The sequence below is a fragment of the Molossus molossus genome, unplaced genomic scaffold, assembly GCF_014108415.1.
Source record: "Molossus molossus isolate mMolMol1 unplaced genomic scaffold, mMolMol1.p scaffold_m16_p_2, whole genome shotgun sequence".
Lineage (NCBI taxonomy): Eukaryota > Metazoa > Chordata > Mammalia > Chiroptera > Molossidae > Molossus > Molossus molossus.
Genome location: NW_023425355.1, coordinates 106055539 through 106074126, shown reverse-complemented (window position 1 = coordinate 106074126; position 18588 = coordinate 106055539). Strand labels below are relative to the sequence as shown.

At 46.2% G+C, this 18588-nt stretch overlaps 1 protein-coding gene and 1 long non-coding RNA gene across 2 annotated transcripts; both read left to right on the top strand.

The window, feature by feature from the left end:
* Positions 1-1319: 1319 nt before the first annotated feature.
* Positions 1320-16677, top strand: USP11 (ubiquitin specific peptidase 11). Its single transcript, XM_036270637.1, has 21 exons — positions 1320-1478; positions 8438-8547; positions 8717-8847; positions 9035-9152; positions 9542-9687; positions 9805-9866; positions 9988-10087; positions 10436-10609; positions 10713-10871; positions 11221-11445; positions 11578-11661; positions 11773-11867; positions 12749-12955; positions 13625-13716; positions 13885-14109; positions 14200-14270; positions 14498-14610; positions 15484-15633; positions 15718-15833; positions 16000-16088; positions 16164-16677. The coding sequence occupies exons 1-21, from the start codon at positions 1333-1335 to the stop codon at positions 16305-16307; spliced, it is 2757 nt and encodes a 918-aa protein (XP_036126530.1). The 5' UTR covers positions 1320-1332; the 3' UTR covers positions 16308-16677.
* LOC118635755 lies at positions 1963-4772 on the top strand. The gene is made up of 3 exons (XR_004960556.1): positions 1963-2122; positions 3426-3566; positions 4276-4772. It is a non-coding gene; the product is annotated as an uncharacterized LOC118635755 (long non-coding RNA).
* Positions 16678-18588: the final 1911 nt, after the last annotated feature.

Sequence of the window (18588 nt, the reverse complement as noted above, 5' to 3'; positions counted from 1 at the left end):
ACAGACAGACAGGTAGATGCAGGGAGCCAGAGAAACCAACATACACCTGAAACTAATATAATGAATGTCAACTATAATTGAAAATGAAAGTTACCATCAACAGGTAGGGCCAAGAGCCTAGTGCAGTGGTTCAGAACTGGAAATAATCCTGCCCTGCCCCCGAGGGACATTTGGCAATGACTGGACACTTTTGGTTGTCCCAACTGGGGAGTGCTACTGGTATCTGAGTGGAGTCCAGGGATGCAGTGAAACATCCTACAATGCTACCCCCAATGGAGAAATGCCAACAGTGTCTAGGTTTAGAGACTCTGGACTATTGCATTGGTTGTTAAACTTTTGGTCTCAGGATCCTTTTATATAATTAGAAGTTGAGGACATCCAGAAAAAAAATTTTTTTTTTTTTTTTGCTTATGTTTCCTCTGAGATATTACACCGCACATGCAAGAGAATGACAGTGAAAATACTTTTGACTTCCGTGAACCCTCTTGAGAGGGTCTCCTGAACCGTGGAAAGCCTAGAACCACAGTTTGAGAATCTCTGGCCTGGTGTTTAAGGTCACAGCTCTGGAATCCAGACTTGCTGAGTTCCAACCACAGTTCAGCCACTTACAAGCCGGGGCGAAGCAAAGTGAATTAACCTTTCTGGTCCTCACCTTGTCCTGCCTAGGCCTTGGGCGACAGTGATGTTATCTGCTGCCTAAGGCTACTGTTTACCTGCAATAAAGCAAGGCTACTAGTAGTTATTATTGATGTAACTCCGACAAATCCACGGGGCCTGGGGCTGAACTGCCTTCAACATATTTGTTGAGAGACATAAATCTCGTTCAGGTAGGGAAGTGGCCCGAAGGCTGGGTGGCGTTCTGGAGGTGGTGACCTGTTTTGCATTGGGTTTGAGAGACGGGTAGTGCATCGAAAGATGGGCATTCTGATCATGCTAAGAAAAACGCCGTCCCCAACAGCACGGACCGAGAAGACCCAGAACTTTTGTGTGTCCCAGTCCACCTCGAGACCTCTGCCTCCACCTTCCAAACAACCTCTTGCCCTGATTGAACATGGCGTTTGAATTCCACAAGACACTTATGTCTTTCTTAGTTCCCAAATGCAGGTTTAGGTTTTCCCTGCCTATTTACTGGTCGCAGAGATTTCCTCCCACGGTCCGATGCCGCCTACCCCTTGGACGCTTGCACCGCGGGGTCCATTTCCAATATGATAATAGACCCTCGACTGTTTAGGGGGCTCCCTTTCCGTTTCCGGGACTAGAGTCCGGAAGTGGCGGCTGAGGGGCCGCTTCCTATCTCCCACTGCGGGGGCTGTGAGAAGAGGGCGAACGGCGATGGCGGCGGTCGCAGCGAATCTGCCGCCTGAGGTGAAGGATGGAGACCCTCCGCGCGAAGAGGTGCGGGACCTGGACAGCCAGCGGCGCGAGGTCGAGAATGGCGAGAGTGGGCGAGAGCGGCCACTGCGGGCTGGCGAAAGCTGGTGAGGCTCGGCTGCGAGAGGAGACTCGGCTGAAGAGATAGCGGGAGTGCTAGCGATGGTGGGGGACGTGGCGGGGAGGTCCGCAGATCTGCCCTCAGGGTGGGGGAGTGGCCTGTGAGGTCTGGGAAAGGGGCGGGGCCTGTGTGGTGGAGCCTGACGCCTGAGAACTAGATGGGGTTTGTTGTGGAGAGATAAGAGGGCAGGGTCTGCGAAGAAAAGGCCGGCCGCGAGGGTGGGCTCGGGCGTGCGTGGGCGTGCGTGGGCGTGCGTAGGGGCACTTGGAGCCTGGGAAGGAGGCAGTCTCTACAACGGAGGCTGGGGGGCGTGGCCTTCGTGGCGTCACATGGCTCTAGGGGCGGTTGTGGTTGCTTTGCCGCGCCTGAGATGGAGGCAAGGCAGTGACGTCAGGCAGAATCGCGAAATCCGAGCCCGACGGCTGTGGGCGGGCATAGGGAGCCCGCGCCTGGGAACGAGGCTCGTGACGTAGGCCGAGGGGCGTGCCCTGAGGCCGTGGAAAGACTGCAGCAGAGGGGAGGTGGTGCCGGTGAAGCAGAAAATGGCGTCTGCGAATGAGCAAAGTTTGTGACGCGGCGAGGTTTTTGCCTCTGGCGGAGGCTTTCTTCCAAGGAGAAGAGAAAGTGCAGGTGATTGGCACGGGAGGGGCCTTCGATATTACATATGTTTTCTGTTTTACTACTGTTTTGTTTTTGTCATCGGGGAAAAAAGCTATTTTTTAAAAATGCCAATGAGTATCTTCATAAATCGGTTTGCTTTACTGATTTCATTGCTAACCAATGCTTGCAATGCACTGTTACTGGGTTCGTTTTCTTTCTCGCCGAGTTGCATTTCGTTTTTAAAATTGTGAAATGCATAAGCTCTAAATAGATTATATAAAACGTTTATTTTATAAAAATAAATGGTCTGTGCTATTAAAAAATTTCAAGATGGTGAAAGACAAAAGATGAACTATTCCAGATTGAAGGAATTAATGGGAGCTGTAACAAGTTATGATAATTAAATGCAACGTGTAATCCTAGATTGGACCGCGGGAGCAGAAAAAGTAACCTAAAAACCAGACTTTTATCTCATAAAATTAATTTTTTCTCTTTTACTGTAAGAGATGTTAATGGGTGAAATTTGACCAGTTCTATAGATTAGATATTAGTACTGCTAATTTCTTGCTATTAATAATTGTATTGTGGTTTTGAAAGAGAATTCTTAGTACATGCCGAAATATTTAGGGGTTTCATCATGTAAGCAACTTATTCTCAAATAGGTGAAAAAATAAGATATATAAAAATGTACTTAAGGAAACAATGATCGAGCAAATGGGTAAAATTTTAAATTTGGAGCATCTGGATGAAGAGTGTACAGGAAGTCTTTATGTTATTTTTGCAATTATTCTGAGTATTTCAAAGTAAAAAACTTGAAGAATAATAAAACAAAAATTTGTGACTTCAACACGCAAGTTAAGATTCAGACTGTTACCCTAAATATACTTCTGTGCTCTTCCCAGATGAAAATTCCCTTCCCTGTGCCACGGAACACTGTTAACCTGAATTTTTTATTTAGTTGATGTTTTTCCACCATTGTGCGCATTCATAAATAGTATTTGTGGTCTAAGCGTTCATTTTGTGGAGGATATATATGAAATCATATTGGGTGCATACTGTGTGCCTCGTATCAGATGGTACATGGTATCCACATGACGTCATTGGTGACGTCCTTGATCACTTGATGAAGGTGGTATCTGCCCGGTTTCTCCACTATAAAGGTACTCTTTTCCTCTTTCCATACATAGTTCTTTTAAAACATAATTTTTGTCCATCTACTTCTCAAAACGTTTTAACAGCTTCCCATCTAAGGCAGTGTAAATGCTAAAATTCTTACAATAACTTGGAAGGCTTTATGGTTGGAGACTGGTCCCGCGCTCTGATTTCTCCTCAGCTCTCTCTTGATTACCCTCCCCCTCACTCTCTCCATCCGGCCATATTGGACTCTTGCTGTTGTTCGTCTAACGCCTCGAGCGGGCTCTCACCTGACGGCCTTTACAGGGAGGTTTGCCCGTCTTACAGAGTCACGGTACTGGTAAATATATATATATATATCTATTCCTGTTACTGGAAAGACAAAGTCGAAATTCCCTAAATTGGGAATTCGAAATCGAGCTTTTTTATTATTTTTTAACCATTATGTTATAGCTTTCCAGCAAGGAAAAGCCTTAATCCATCCTGAGAATAAACAATAACTGGAATGTTTTTATAGCCCTTTGGAGGTGTTCAGAGTTCCTTATGGGGGTATTGAAAATGTTTTGGAATTAGATAGATTGTGGTTGCACAACATTGTGAATGTATGAAATGCCACTGTATTTGCTTTTAAAGTGGTTAATTATGTTATGTGAATTTAAAAATTATGTTTTGTCAATTTAAAAAAAATATCCCACCAATGTTGATTAAGTATTGAAGCCAGTTTATGTCTGCTATTGTGGATAATATCATGAATCATTTTTCCTTAACTCCATTTTTTTAAAGCTTACCTCTTTAGGTAAGAGCAAAGCATCTCAAGGTTCTTTATTTGCCGTCCATTTTCTAGGGTTTTGCTGCAGTGGTCAGGAAATTTGTGCTTGTAAAGCATTTTAAAGTCATGGACTAACTCCAAAATCATATACCTCATATCAGCAATTAATTAATGTGGCTATCTGAACTGATTTAATTTTAAGAGAGGCTTATATTTCAAGAGTAAATCCAAATATATGATAGTATAGGTTCCTTGGCAAATTTTAGTTTTTCTTTTTGAGGATGAACCATCTACAGGCGTAATTAAATCAGAGAAGGCGGAATGAGTCTCTTCTCTAGAAGATCTATGCAGGGTGTGGGTAGTTTCCTAACAGGTAAGCAAGCATGGGGTTCTTTGTTCAGGTAAAGGAAAGAGGGTGATTGGATTCGGTGTTACAGAATGGATAGTAGTGTGTGAAGGGAAAGCAGCAACATGTTCATTGAAGGTAAGGACTAGCCTAGAAATGTTGGGATTATTCTGTTGATGGAGAAAGCTGCACAGCATAGGGGAACCACTGATTTAATGAAGACCCTAGAACTAAATCAACTGAAATTTTCATGTTCGCTTGGAGACTGAATGCTGCTATAGCTCTTGCAAAAGGTAGGATATGCCTTGGTGACTGGATCTAATTCTTTTGTAATTAAGTCAGATTTTTCATGAACTAAAAGGAAAGGGGATTTGTGACTCTAGAATCCTGAAGGGGGGAATCTTTTGCTAGACAGTCACTATAGCAGTCTTTGTTGCTTGAACACGAGTATGCTTTTTAGCTTGAAAAGTATGCAGTTATTGAAAAAGGTTTACATTAGCATATCTAATTATATATGTGAGTATAATTAACCTAGGACAATAAACTTCGTTTTGTCGTTTTTAAAAATATTAAGTTTGAAAAATAAAATAGCTTTTATAAAAAATTAAATTAATCAAAATTTGGAGAATTTTAGATGAACCTAATTATGCCTATTGTCATTCCTTTTATAGCTTGAAGGAGCAAATTTTTGTTATCTCCCAGAGATAGTTTAGGCATAAAAGACCATTTTAATAGTGTTGTTATTCTGAATTTGGAGCCTGATTTGGGAAGAACAAATCAAGAATGGTTGTTAGAAAAGACAAGGTATAAATTGAAGTAAAAACAAAAAATACTGGAGTCAACTTTGTAAAAAAAAGAAAACAACACAGTGATAAACAGCAAAGATTATTAGGAGCTTAACTTTTATTTTTAAAGCAAGGAATCTTTTTTAAAAATGAGCTATGGTATTTTAAAAATTAGTTTAGGGGATGTCAGAAAGCCAAGAATTAATAATAATTTGGTAACAAAAAAGGAATTTCTAATCTGGCATAAATTAATATGGACATTTTACAGAAAAAGGTCTAAATTCTAATTTTCCTCCTTTGGTACTTTTATGTAACAGTTTACAGCAAATTACTTGTTTATATGCCTTTATATGTGTATTTAGACTTATGCAGGTAGATAAATAATAAATTCAGAACCATGTAATACTACATTTGCCATTTGGACAGGTTAATCATGTCTCTTAATTTATATCCAAGTTTCTATATCTCTGTAATTATTGTAGCTAATATAATTAACCAACTATGTAAATTATTATCTTAACCAAAATAACCAGTTTTCTTTTCTCTAGATACAAGAGAAAACTGGAGGAAAGGGAATATTATTTAATAACTTACTTTTCCATAAGCACATATTTCATAGCATTTTAACAAATTTGAGGAAACACAAGTAAACATAAGTGACTTAAGTAAGATCAGTTGTATTTCTGTATACTGGCAATAAGAAATTAGAAAATTAGCCCTGACCAGTTTGGCTCAGCGGTTAGAGCCTCGGCCTGCGGTCTGGAGAGACCCGGGTTTAGTTCCCGCTAAGGGCACGTACTTCGGTTGCAGTTTGTCCCCGGCCCTGGTTGGTCGTGCGGGTGGCAGCCACTCGATGTGTCCCTTCACGTTGATGTTTCTCTCTCTCTCTCTCTCCCTTCCTGTCTCTCCCTCCCACTCTATCTGTACAAAAAATGGAAAAATATCCTCGGGTGAGGATAAAAAAAAAAAAAGGAAAAGAAATTAGAAAATTAAAATTTAAAGGAGACCATTTACGATAGCATCCAAAAAAAAAAAGATCTAATACCAAGAAGTAAATATAACAATGTGGTTGCTTTTCAATTAGACAATGATCTCTGTATGACTGATGCCTGGGCTGACAGATTATGAGACATCCTAATTTCAGAGTTTTAAAAAAATTTTAGTATCTTTGAATTAAAGAAACATGGTAGTAATTTGTATAAAACTTCAGTCTTCTATGAAGCCTTTAGAAATTCAGGTTGTAGCCAGGTCTGGTTGTTTTGCTTACATCTATAAAGAGTGTTTTTAATGTTAATTTTCCTTAAAAATCTGCTTTTTAAAAAAGAAATTAAGTAATACCTCCTTTTGCATGGAAAGTCCCGTTGAGTTAGCTTAACTGAATAAATTAACCTCATAGACTGTCAATGGAGGCAATGAAAACTGCGAAGGGGAGGGATGAAGGGTCAGAGATTTGTGGCAAGAGCCTCCTTGGTGGGAAGGATGTGTGTCTTTGGCATGAGTGAAGTGTAGGGTCTGTGAGGATCAGAAAAAAAACAAAAACAAAACCCCACAGAAATTGGTTGCCTGCTTGTGACTATCCCAGGGTTTCTCTATTCCTCCCCCCTCCCCCCCAATCTCTCTAATCCTTTATAAACTATAAATAAAGGCCATCTTAAAGAACCCCTTTTATGGAGTTTAATTGCTGGAAAACTAACCCATACAATATTACATATTTTCATCGGTTTTGTACTTTTTAAAAAAGTTTATTTGATTTGAGGCTGTTAAATATCCAGGACAGCCTTTTATGTGTTATAAATTCCATAGCTGAGCAGGTTTGGGAGGAGGAATAGGGATTGTGTGTCTGTGTGTAAATTAGCTTTTGTGTTGAAGCCCTGGGATTAAACAGTAACAGTTAACATTTATTTCACACTTAATATGTCAGATATTTTTCAGACTTGAAAATTTCAGGACATTTTACAAAGGCATATTTCATCAGTCCCAACTGTTTAACCTAGCAGTGCATGTAAAGTTTCTCCTTTAAAAGAGAACTGATGGAGCTGTATATTTAAAAATGGTTCAGATAGTAAATTTTATGTTGTATGTTTTTTATCGCAATGTTTAAAAAAGCTAATCACCATAAATTCAAAAGTTTATTATAAAGCCAAAAGAAATCCTAGATACGAAAATGATGAAAAATGGTGATATGCACTCTTTGAAGGAAAACCTTCTGGTTCTTTCAGCATTTGAAATCTTTTTCAGTTTCTGAGCAGATTTTCAGAATTTACTAATCCATTTCTTAGCTGAACAGTTTTGCCTCCATTTATGTCTTGTTACAAACACTGCACACTTAACAAGGGGCCAAAGCCTAATGACATTAACTGCAAATAACATTTTGAGCCTAACTTAACTAACTGCTTTACACCACAGACAAGTGAATTATTGTCTTTTCTATAATAAAACCTCATGTTTCCCAGCACTGTGGGTGTGGGTTTTTTCCCCTCTATTGAGCACATCTGCTCTTAATCAAATCTCTTCTAATATCTTAAAAAGTTAGGTAATCTAACCCTGGCTGGGTAACTCAGTTGGTTAGAGAGTTGTCCTAATACACCAAGGTTTCAGGTTCCATCCCAAATCAGGGCACACACAAGAATCAACCACTGAATGCATAAATAAGTGGAGCATTAATAAATAGATGTTTCTCTCTCTGTCTCTCTCTCTCCCTGTCTCTCTCTGTCTCTCTCCCCCTCCTTCTCCCTTCCTTTCTCTCTAAAATCAATAAATTAAAAAAAAATTTTTTAACTTAAGTAATCTATCCAAATCTGAGTTTCACTGAATAGGTTTTGCTTCTAATTTATTTTTATATGGTGCTGAAACTTTTTTTGTTGTTTTGAATTCAGGGAGAAACTTTTTTTTTAATCCTCACCCGAGGACATTTTTACATTTTTTTGTTCAGATAGAGTGGGAGGGGGAGAGAGGAAGAGAGAGAGAGAAACATCTACGTGAAAGGGACACATCACATCAAGTGGCTGCCTCCCACATGACCCAACCAGGGCTGGGGACAAACTGTAACCAAGGTACATGCCCTTAGCGGGAACCGAACCTGGGTCTCTCTGGACCACAGGCCAATGCTCTAACTGCTGAGCCAAACCGACCAGGGCAGAAACTTGTTTTTTAAATTGAGATATAATTGACATTTAACTGTCAGTTTCAGGGATATATGAAATTTGTCTTGATTTATAATGTGTTGGTACTTTTAGTCTAATAACCTTGGAAAATGGTAAAACTCACCCCCAGATAACCATGTGACACCCCCTGTTACCTCTCTGGTCCAGGTTCCTTGTGGGGCAGCACTGGTACAAACAGTGGGAAGTGTACGTGAAGGGACGAGACCAGGACTCCAGCACCTTCCCTGGCTGTATCAATAATGCTAAGCTCTTTGAAGGTATCAGACCTCTGCCTCCCCACATCAGCCTAGCCCTGGAGTTCTTTTGCCTTCTGTCCCTACAAATGATCATAGGCCCTTCTCTGTTAGGTCGATGGTGAGATGACCAGATAACTCATTACTTTCCTTCTCTGATTCTTCCTCTACCACCTCCCCCTGCTCCCCACAGATCAAGTAAACTGGAACCTCAAGAAGGGACTGGTAGAAGGTGAGGACTATGTGCTGCTCCCAGCGGCTGCTTGGAATTACCTGGTCAGCTGGTATGGTCTAGAGCATGGCCAACCGCCCATTGAACGCAAGGTATAGTGGATGGGGGGGGGAGTGTGCTAGGAGGTAGATTCTGTGGGGGTAGGAGGAAGGCCTTATAGGCCCAAGATGGGTCCAGACCCTTAGAGGTGGTTGTGCTGCACGCGCGCGCATGTGTGTGTGTGTGTGTGCATGTGTGCTATGTGGGTACACTTGTGTGTGTGCTCTTCCACCCTGTCAGGTCGTGGAGCTGCGTGGCATCTATAAGGTCGAAGTGTACCCAGTAGAACTGCTGCTTGTCCAGCACAGTGCTATGGACACACCTCACACTGCTCAATTCAGCCAAACAGATTCTGTTGGTGAGTCTAAGGGTCACTAACGAGTTGGCATTCCCAGCCACGGGTCATAGCTCGGTGACCTAAGAATGCATGGGGTTCGACTGTGGCAGACTGAGATAGCACTGGGCAGACTTTGAAGGACCGAGAATGCCTTGGACAAGTTGAACAGAGGCCTGAGAGGTCCCAAGTGTATGTGAGTTGCATTCTGGCGGTGTAGCTGGTGTGGCAGAGGACATTCTCTGGGTGTCTCAAATCCTGAGTATGGTTCAACCATTGGAGGATTGATTGGGGGCACAAGGTGTTGACCAAATGCGCAAGGTCTGTGGGGATGAGGTAGGGTCTGGGACCAAGATGGGTCGATTATTCAGGATCCCAGGGCAACCTTGAATGTGTTCCTTTACTCTTCACAGACCTAGTTTTGCGTGCTGCTCGAGAGCAGTTTGTGGTGAGCCCCCAGGAAGAGACACGGCTTTGGGTCAAGAACGCAGAGGGCTCTTTTGAGAGGTTGTGCAACACACGTGTCACAGTGCTTGACGCTGCTCTCAAGTCTGGGCAGGTAAGGGTGGGAGGGCTTTTCTTTCCAGCAATGCTCAGACTGGGGGAGGTGAGGGTTAGGTGCCCATAGGCCCCCCACGAATGCCCTTCCCATTTTTCTTTCTCTTCCTCCAAACAGTTGGTCGTCATGGAGACCCGAAGCAAGGATGGCACTTGGCCCAGCAAACAGCCACGCACTGCGTAAGCCCTTGGGGTGTTTCGTCCAGAGCGGGGTCCTACAGTAGGCCGAACAGTGGAGCCCATGAGCACAGTTCACCTACATGTAATAGACCCTCAGCTGATAGTTTCTCATCCACCACAGGAGCAGTGCATTGAAGGAGGATGAGAACTTCCAGGGCCAGCCAGGCATCTGTGGTCTCACCAACCTGGGCAACACGTGCTTCATGAATTCAGCCCTGCAGGTGGGGCCATTAGGGCTATTTTTGGCACAGTCACAGGGGTGGACTTCAAGCATTGGGGATTGAGGACAGAGCTAGAGGGTCTTCAGGACAAAGGGTCACAAGTCTAATTTCACATGTTCACGTTCCTTCCTGAAACATCAATAGCTTCTCCTGCTTTCTTTTTCTTCTCCCTCTTGTCACTAATTCTTCCTTTTCCTGAGGTACTTGCCGTCTTCTCTCCCTTACTCTTGCACCTTTTCTTCCCCCATCCCATCCCTCTGCCCCTTCTGTCTTCCCCCTTCCTCCTCACCTCCTTTTCTTGGTTCCTGCCATGGTCACCTCTCTCTCCTCTACCTCATTCTCCTGCAGTGCCTCAGCAATGTGCCACAGCTTACCGAGTACTTCCTAAAAAACCGCTACCTGGAGGAGCTCAACTTCTGCAACCCTCTGGGCATGAAGGGCGAGATTGCAGAGGCCTATGCGGACCTGGTGAAGCAGGCTTGGTCTGGCCACCACCGCTCTATCGTGCCCAATGTGTTCAAGGTGTGACTCAGGCCTGGGTTGCCCCTCCCCCCCCCCACACACACACTACACTTCTCTTGACTCTGTTAACCTCTTGCACTGTTGGCCCTGTCCATCTTCTCAGACCAAGGTCGGCCACTTTGCATCCCAGTTCCTGGGGTATCAGCAGCATGACTCACAGGAGCTGCTGTCGTTCCTTCTGGATGGGCTGCATGAGGACCTCAATCGTGTCAAGAAGAAGGAATATGTGGAGCTGTGTGATGCCGCTGGACGGCCTGATCATGTAGGTGTTCCTGAGAGACCTATCCTGAGAGCCCCATTAAAGCCACTAGGGCCTTTTCCTCAGGGAGTCTCTGGCTTCCCTAGGATATCCCACCCCCACCTCAGTCCCAGTCTTGGCTCCAACACCACATCTGCCTCATACTCAACCCAGAGTTCACCCCCACCCAGTCTACTGCCCAAAATAAACCCCAACCCTGACAGTGAGGTCTCTAGACAGTCCTAGCCGTAAATCTACCTCTGAACTTTACCAGTGACCCTAACCTTAACTTGAATCCCATGCACATCCACCCTAAACCATGGTTCCCTCTGTCCTGGGCAAGCCCCACCACCCACCATGATACTGTCAACAGGAGGTCGCTCAGGAGGCCTGGCAGAACCACAAACGACGGAACGATTCTGTGATTGTGGACACTTTCCACGGGCTCTTCAAGTCCACTCTGGTGTGCCCTGATTGTGGCAATGTGTCTGTGACCTTTGACCCCTTCTGCTACCTCAGTGTCCCACTGCCTGTCAGCCACAAGAGGGTCATGGAGGTCTTCTTTGTCTCCATGGACCCCCGCCGCAAGCCAGAGCAGGTATGGGGGAATGGGAACATAATGAGGGAAGTGTAGTCAGAGCCCTCTTGATTACTCTGTTGTGCCTTAAGGTTCCTACACTAACTCCCTGCATGCCCTTCTGCTCTTTTGTGGACACTGTTTCTCCCTTAGCACCGGCTCGTGGTCCCCAAGAAAGGCAAGATCTCAGATTTGTGTGTGGCCCTGGCCAAACACACTGGTGTCTCGCCAGAAAGGGTGAGGCTTTGCGGACGGAAGGAGGGTAGGACTCAGGGACAGGGAGGCCGAAGGGCCTGTGGAGGGAGACCCTACAGACTGACCAGCCCCCTCTCGGCATCCTGTTCCCAGATGATGGTGGCCGATGTCTTCAGTCACCGCTTCTATAAGATTTTCCAGCTGGAAGAGTCTCTGAGCACCATCTTGGATCGAGATGATATCTTTATGTGAGTGAGGGGACCAGGGAGATTGAGGTTCCTCAGGAACATCTTTTGCTTAATAACTTTCCTTCTTTCTACCTCATCCCATTAACAGGGCAACTGCCCTGCGAAAGGCTTCAGCCATGTGCCTTAGTGAGTCGGGCTTGGGGCCAGCAGTAGGGTGGGGTGACAGATCCTCTTCTTTGTTATGTGGGGGAGGGGGTGCTCCTCCTTTTTCTTTATGTTATTCAGCACTTACTTAGCACCTCCTGTGTAGCAGACAACTCCTTTCTCGTGTTGCAGACCTCAAAAACACTAAGCTGTTTTCTGAACATGGGAACATTCAAAACAACATTAAAATCTTGAGTAACTAAAATAGAAAGTGCTTCATGAGTATGAAAGTTCTTTATAAGCCAAGCAGTGTTTTCCAAAAAGAAAATGGTTTTAAATCCCTTTGTCACTAAAAGTTTTTGTTCACTCCCTTAGTCCTTTTTTAAAAAATATTTTTCCTTTATTGATTTTAGAGGGAGAGGGAGAGAAACATCAATGAGAGAGACCCTCAATTGGCCGCCTCCTGCATGCCCCCCACTGGGGATCGGGCCCACAACTTGGGCATGTGCCCTGACTGGGAATTGAACCAGTGACCTCTTGGTGCATGGTCAACGCTCAACCACTGAGCCACACTGGCCAGGCACCCACCTCAGTGCTTTGATAACACCAAAATACTTTATAAAACATCACATAAACAATGTGCCACTTAAATTGTCTAACAGTTTGTAAAGCACAACACACTTCAGACCCTTCTAAAAATATTTTCAGGCTGTGAGGGCTAAGTGGATGGAGCAACGGATCAGTCTGAGAGGGCTTGGGTGTCATGATTGGGCATAACCTGATGTTCATCCCTGCAGATATGAGGTGTCAGGCAGGTCTTCTATCACTGAGAACACCAGGGAGGATGTGGTGATCCCTATCTACCTGCGGGAGCGCACCCCAGCCCGGGACTACAACAACTCCTACTATGGCCTCATGCTCTTTGGTCACCCACTTCTCGTGTCAGTGCCCCGGGACCGGCTGTCCTGGGATGCCCTGTACCACATCCTGCTGTACCGCCTCTCGTGAGTCTGCCCTTAAGGGGACGGGTGGGATCTGAACTCAAACTTGGGTATCTAGCTGCTTGGCTACCACCTCCCTTCCATGGCCACAAGATAGCTCAAACTTCATATGGCCAGAGACGGACATGTAGGTTTTGTCTTTCTCTAAACCTCTGGCTTTGCCACCACCTCTCCTAGGTGCTAGGGATACACAGGTGAACAAAATGGACAAAATACAGGCAACTTCATCTTGTACTTATTGTCTCCTTGGAGAGGCTTGCTTACTTGTGCTTTTTACCAGTAGATTTTCATGGAGTTTATAATCCAGAGTCCTTACCAAGACCAGCAGAGTACTGTGCTTGCTGTCCGGCTTACCCCCTCCTTCATGTTCCACTTATAAGTCCACTCCTCAGAGGCTTTCCCCAACTGAAATTTATAGCAGATCGAGTGTCTGTGTGCCAGGGGTTTTTCCACTTAACGATCCACACTCCTTAACTGTGGCACACCATATCCTCTTTTGTTGGGCTGCATCTTCATCTGTTTCTATGTCATCTCCTGAGAGCTTTAGGGCTCTTTGTTAACAACTTCTTGTGTGGGGCTTACCAGTGGCTTCCCATCACAAGTAGAGTAGAATTCTGGGCTCTGCCCTCCCTACCTGGTGTCCCCCACGAGTCTCCTCTGCTCTTTCCATAGACGCTATGTGACCAGACCTAGCTCAGATGATGAGGACGATGGTGATGAGAAAGGTGAGGAAGAGGAGGACAAGAGGATAGACAAGGATGAGGGTTTGTACAAGCGGTTCTGTGGCCAGAGGGAGGGTTGGGGAGGAGTCAGGTTAAGTCTGATCCCCACAGGGTCCACCTCGATAGTCATTACCTCTCATCCACTGGGGTGCATACTGACCCATCTCTGACATTCTACCCTATCCTAGCAGACATCGAGGATAAGAACAGCATCCCCAAGTCTGGAAATGCAGTGGGGGGGCAGCTCCCAGGACCCTGGGCCAGAGCAGGCTGGGCCCAGCTCTGGAGTCGCTAGCGGGAGCCGGGCCCCTGTGGACAACTCTCCTGGACCATCTCACTGGCCCCAGAGAGCACGGCGCAAGCACCTGTTCACCCTGCAGACAGTGAACTCCAATGGGACCAGTGACCGCTCAAACTTTAACGAGGATACTCATGGTGTCTCCTTCAGCTGTGATCCAGGGTTGGGGAGGTGGGAGGGGTGTTTCCTTGGCAGCAGTGCCCATGACCACCTCCCTCATCCCCTAGCCCAGCCCTACATTGCCATTGACTGGGACCCAGAGATGAAGAAGCGTTACTATGACGAGGTGGAGGCTGAGGTAAACAAGAACCTAGGGATGAGGGGCAGGGGGTGGACCCTTGTAGCTTCATCCCTTCAAATCTTCACACATCCCCCCAAGTCTTCCAAGCTGTGACCACAGAGTTCCCAGGGCTTCATATTCATGTTTTCAAAGTCCATGCTCTAAACTGCTCTGCTCTGTGTGTCTTCCATCCCCACTCCCTTTTATCTGTCCACACCCGGTGGGCCACCACTCTCCCACCCTAGGGCTACGTCAAGCATGACTGCGTTGGGTACGTGCTGAAGAAGGCTCCGGTGCGGCTGCAGGAGTGCATTGAGCTCTTCACCACTGTGGAGACCCTGGAAAAAGAAAACCCCTGGTGAGGGATTAGGGCCTCTGGGGCTCTAGCTGGGTGGGCCCGCCTGCCCAGGTCCCTATTACCTCTAAATATACCTCCTCCTCCCCTCCTGTCACTCTGGCCACCAACACCCCAACCATATTCCCACCTCAGAGCCTTTGCCAGAGCTGTTCTTCGAGGAATTCTTTCTCCAGTTCTGGACAGGACTCCTTCATTTTGTTCAGGTTTCCAGTCAAATGTCATCTTATCAGAGATGTTCTCTTACTACCCCATCACCTCCATTCCTTACCCCACAGTACTCTTTTCTTCCTGGCTGTGCATTACTCCCTGGGTCGGTAACACCACTCGATGTCACATCCTAGATCCCTGTTCACGTCATTATTTGTCTTTGTTAGAGTAAACCCTCTGAGGGTGAAGATTAAGTTCACTGTGTGTCTCCTCACTGATTATAGTAGTGTGGGGTATACAGTAGGTGTTTAATATATCCTTACAGAATAAACAGATAGCCAAAAAGAACAAGACAGTCTCAAAAATAAGAGCAACATCTGGAGCAGCGGAAAGGGAACAGAAATACAAAGTAGTGCCAAAGGACTGAGCAGTGCAGTCAGTGAGTGCCTGGTGAGTGAAATAGGAGAAGAGGAAGCAAGAGGGCCAGAGGCAGGCTCTGAAATAAGACTAGTGCTGTCTTATTGACCAGAAACCAAACAAAAATACACACCAGCACAAAAGCATATACAGAGAAGACAGTTGGTGAGCTCTTCAATGATGAACAAACTACAGTAACAAGCAGGCTAGAAATGGAGCAGCATCTCTGGACTGGACAGGGCTCATGAAGGCCACCTGGTACAAGGCATACCCGGAAAATGTCTGTATTGACTTGAGCTCTGTCTGTAGGTACTGCCCCTCCTGCAAGCAGCATCAGCTGGCCACCAAGAAGTTGGACCTGTGGACACTGCCTGAGACGCTCATTATCCACCTGAAGCGCTTTTCCTACACCAAGTTCTCCCGTGAGAAGTTGGACACCCTTGTGGAGTTTCCTATTAGGTCTGGGGCCCAGGGAGGCTGGCTGGGGGAAGGCAGGGAGGGGGGGAGGGGGCATGCTGGTATTAACCCTCCCCCCACCCACAGGGACCTGGACTTCTCCGAGTTTGTCATCAAGCCGCAGAACGAGTCAGCCCCTGAACTGTACAAATATGATCTCATCGCAGTGTCCAACCATTATGGGGGCCTGCGTGATGGACACTGTATGTGGCAGGGGCATACCCTGGGGGAGGGTGGTCAGGATATCCCAAGGGAGTTACTAGATGTGTGAGTTAGTGGTGAGGTCATCAGGGTGGGAGGAGTGAGAGTGAACCTGGACACCTCTTAGGTGCTGGAGGGTGGGTGAGGACAGCTCCCCCTCTCTTTCAGACACAACATTTGCCTGCAACAAGGATAGTGGGCAGTGGCACTACTTTGATGACAACAGCGTCTCACCTGTGACTGAAAATCAGATTGAGGTGTGACTTTTGTCCTCTCTTCTCCCCATCTTCCCCCCACCTTAGTCCACACTGACTCCCGTTCTCTTCCTGCAGTCCAAGGCAGCCTATGTCCTCTTCTATCAACGCCAGGATGTGGCACGTCGCCTGCAATCCAAGCCTCAGCCTGGCTTGTCTGACCCCCCAGCACCTCCTGCCTGTGATCCCCTACCCAAATCTGAGTTCATGGATATAAACTGAGCAGCACTGGCCCTGCCGCAGGAAAGGAAGCTGTCTCTGCTCTCTTCCTTCCCCTCTCCACTCCTGTCCTCTTACCCATGTTAGGTGCCCCATGCCAGGCATCACAGGCTTAGTTGTGGCTACTGTTCTCTTGTGCCGCCATATTGCTCTTTCCTGGGGAGAAGAGGTTGTGTTTCCTCCCAGCAGTGTGTCCCTGCCTGTGTTTGCCCCTTAGAGCATTAACTTTCCCTTCTATTCTCTATTTATGGTTGTTCCCCTTTCTCTGTCCTCAACCTGAGGTGTACTGAGCAGGTGGTGGTGGTGTACACCTGAACACAGAGTGTATTTTCTTATCAAGACCCTGTACTTTCTGCTGTGTATATATATAAAGTGCCAGTGTGTTCCTTGGCAGTGTGGGGTTTGTTCGTTTTTTTTTGTTCACATACTTACTAAGCACCAGTTGTATGCTGCACGGTTATGTGTACTTATTGAATGCTAGATGTGCGGTGGATGCTGCTCTGAGTGCTTATTGAGTGCTAGTTGTGTGCCAGATGTTATTCTAAGTACTTTTGAAGCACCATCTGCATGCCAGACACGATTCTGAGCACCAAGTATATGCATGCCCACTATTTTCCAGAGCATTTTACACATACTGACTCATAATCTTCACAACAGTCTCACACAAGAGTTGTCATTTCCAGTTTCAGATGGGGAAACTGAGGTACAAAAGTCAAGCAATTGCTGAAGTTATGTTGGGAGATAAGCACATCTCATCGGTTAACACTGGTGTTGGTCTCTGCAGGGGCCATTTGACCTCTGGGCCCTGGATGGAAATCTATGTGAACATGGCCTGCACTACAATTGATGGGGAAAGGTGCACCTGGAATAGATAGGCATGCACTTAGGCAAATATGTGGTTTCTGGGCATGAAGATGTTATGCAGACCATTTCACAGGCCCCCAGTAGTGTCCTAAGAAATGTAGAGGTGGTACATCTGGCCCAAACCAGCCAACCTGACAGGATAAAACTTGTGTCTATGTTGCCTCTGTACTTAACCCCTATCCCATGACCTCAGCCCCCCGACCAGGCAGGATCCCTCCAGCCTCATCCCAGAGAAGAGTGAGCTGGACAATCTACCACAGAATGGCTCTCACATAGTGTGAGCATAAGATGCCATTTAAGCACTGAACATCCCCATCTTACCCCTCCTGTAGGTGTCAGTTATCTCAGAAATGGCTTCGGTGGGCACAGCTGTGGGATGGAGTGGAGTGGACAAATGTGTGGCATCTCGACATAAGCCCCTGATCCTTCACACTGACGAAGGGAATCCTCAGTGGCATTTGAGGGACCATTCTCACAGAGCCTCAACATTTCCCCAGCCTGATGCTGCACCAAACCTACTCTGAGGGAGTCACTCGGCCCAGCATTACTATCCACAAACCCAGTCACACAACACCAGCAAAATTTAAGGTAGTTCCTGTGAGGAACCCCCCAGCCCCCACAACTGACTTAAAGAGAAGTAACAGACTGCCCTGGCCAGTTTGGCTTAGTGGTAGGAGCATCAGCCCAAGGACCCAACAGTCACAGGTTCAATTCCTAGTGAAAGGTATATACGTGGGTTGCAGGTTTGATCCTGATCCCAGTTGGGGTCATGTGGGAGGCAACCAATTGATGTTTCTCTCCCTCCTTTCCACTCCATTGAAAAACCAGTGGGAAAATGTCCTAAGCTAAGAATTAAAGCAAATATTAGTTCTAGGTCTGACTGGATCCAGGAACTCAAAAGCTGTCATTTAAATCTGAGGTGGGCCCTGGCCGGTTTGGCTCAGCGGTTAGAGCGTCGGCCTGCGGTCCTGAGAGACCTGGGTTCGGTTCCCGCTAAGGGCATGTACCTCGGTTGCAGTTTGTCCCCGGCCCTGGTCGGTTGTGCAGGTGGCAGCCACTCGATGTGTCCCTTTCACATCGATGTTTCCCTCTCTCTCTCTGTTCCTCTCTCTCCCTCCCACTCTACCTGAACAAAAAATGGAGGAATGTCCTCGAGTGAGGATTAAAAAACAAATAAATCTGAGGTGGGCTGTATAAACACTATTATCCCATTTTGCAGATAAGGAAGTAGGCACAGCCCTGGCAGGTTTGGTTCAGAGGTTAGAGGGTCAGCCTGTGGACCAGAGAGACCCGGGTTCTGTTCCCGCTAAGGGCATGTGCCTGAATTGCAGTTTGTCCCTAGCCCCGGTTGGGGTCCTGTGGGTAGCAACCAGTTGATGTGTCTCTCACAGTGATGTTTCTGTCTCTCTCTTCCTCCCTC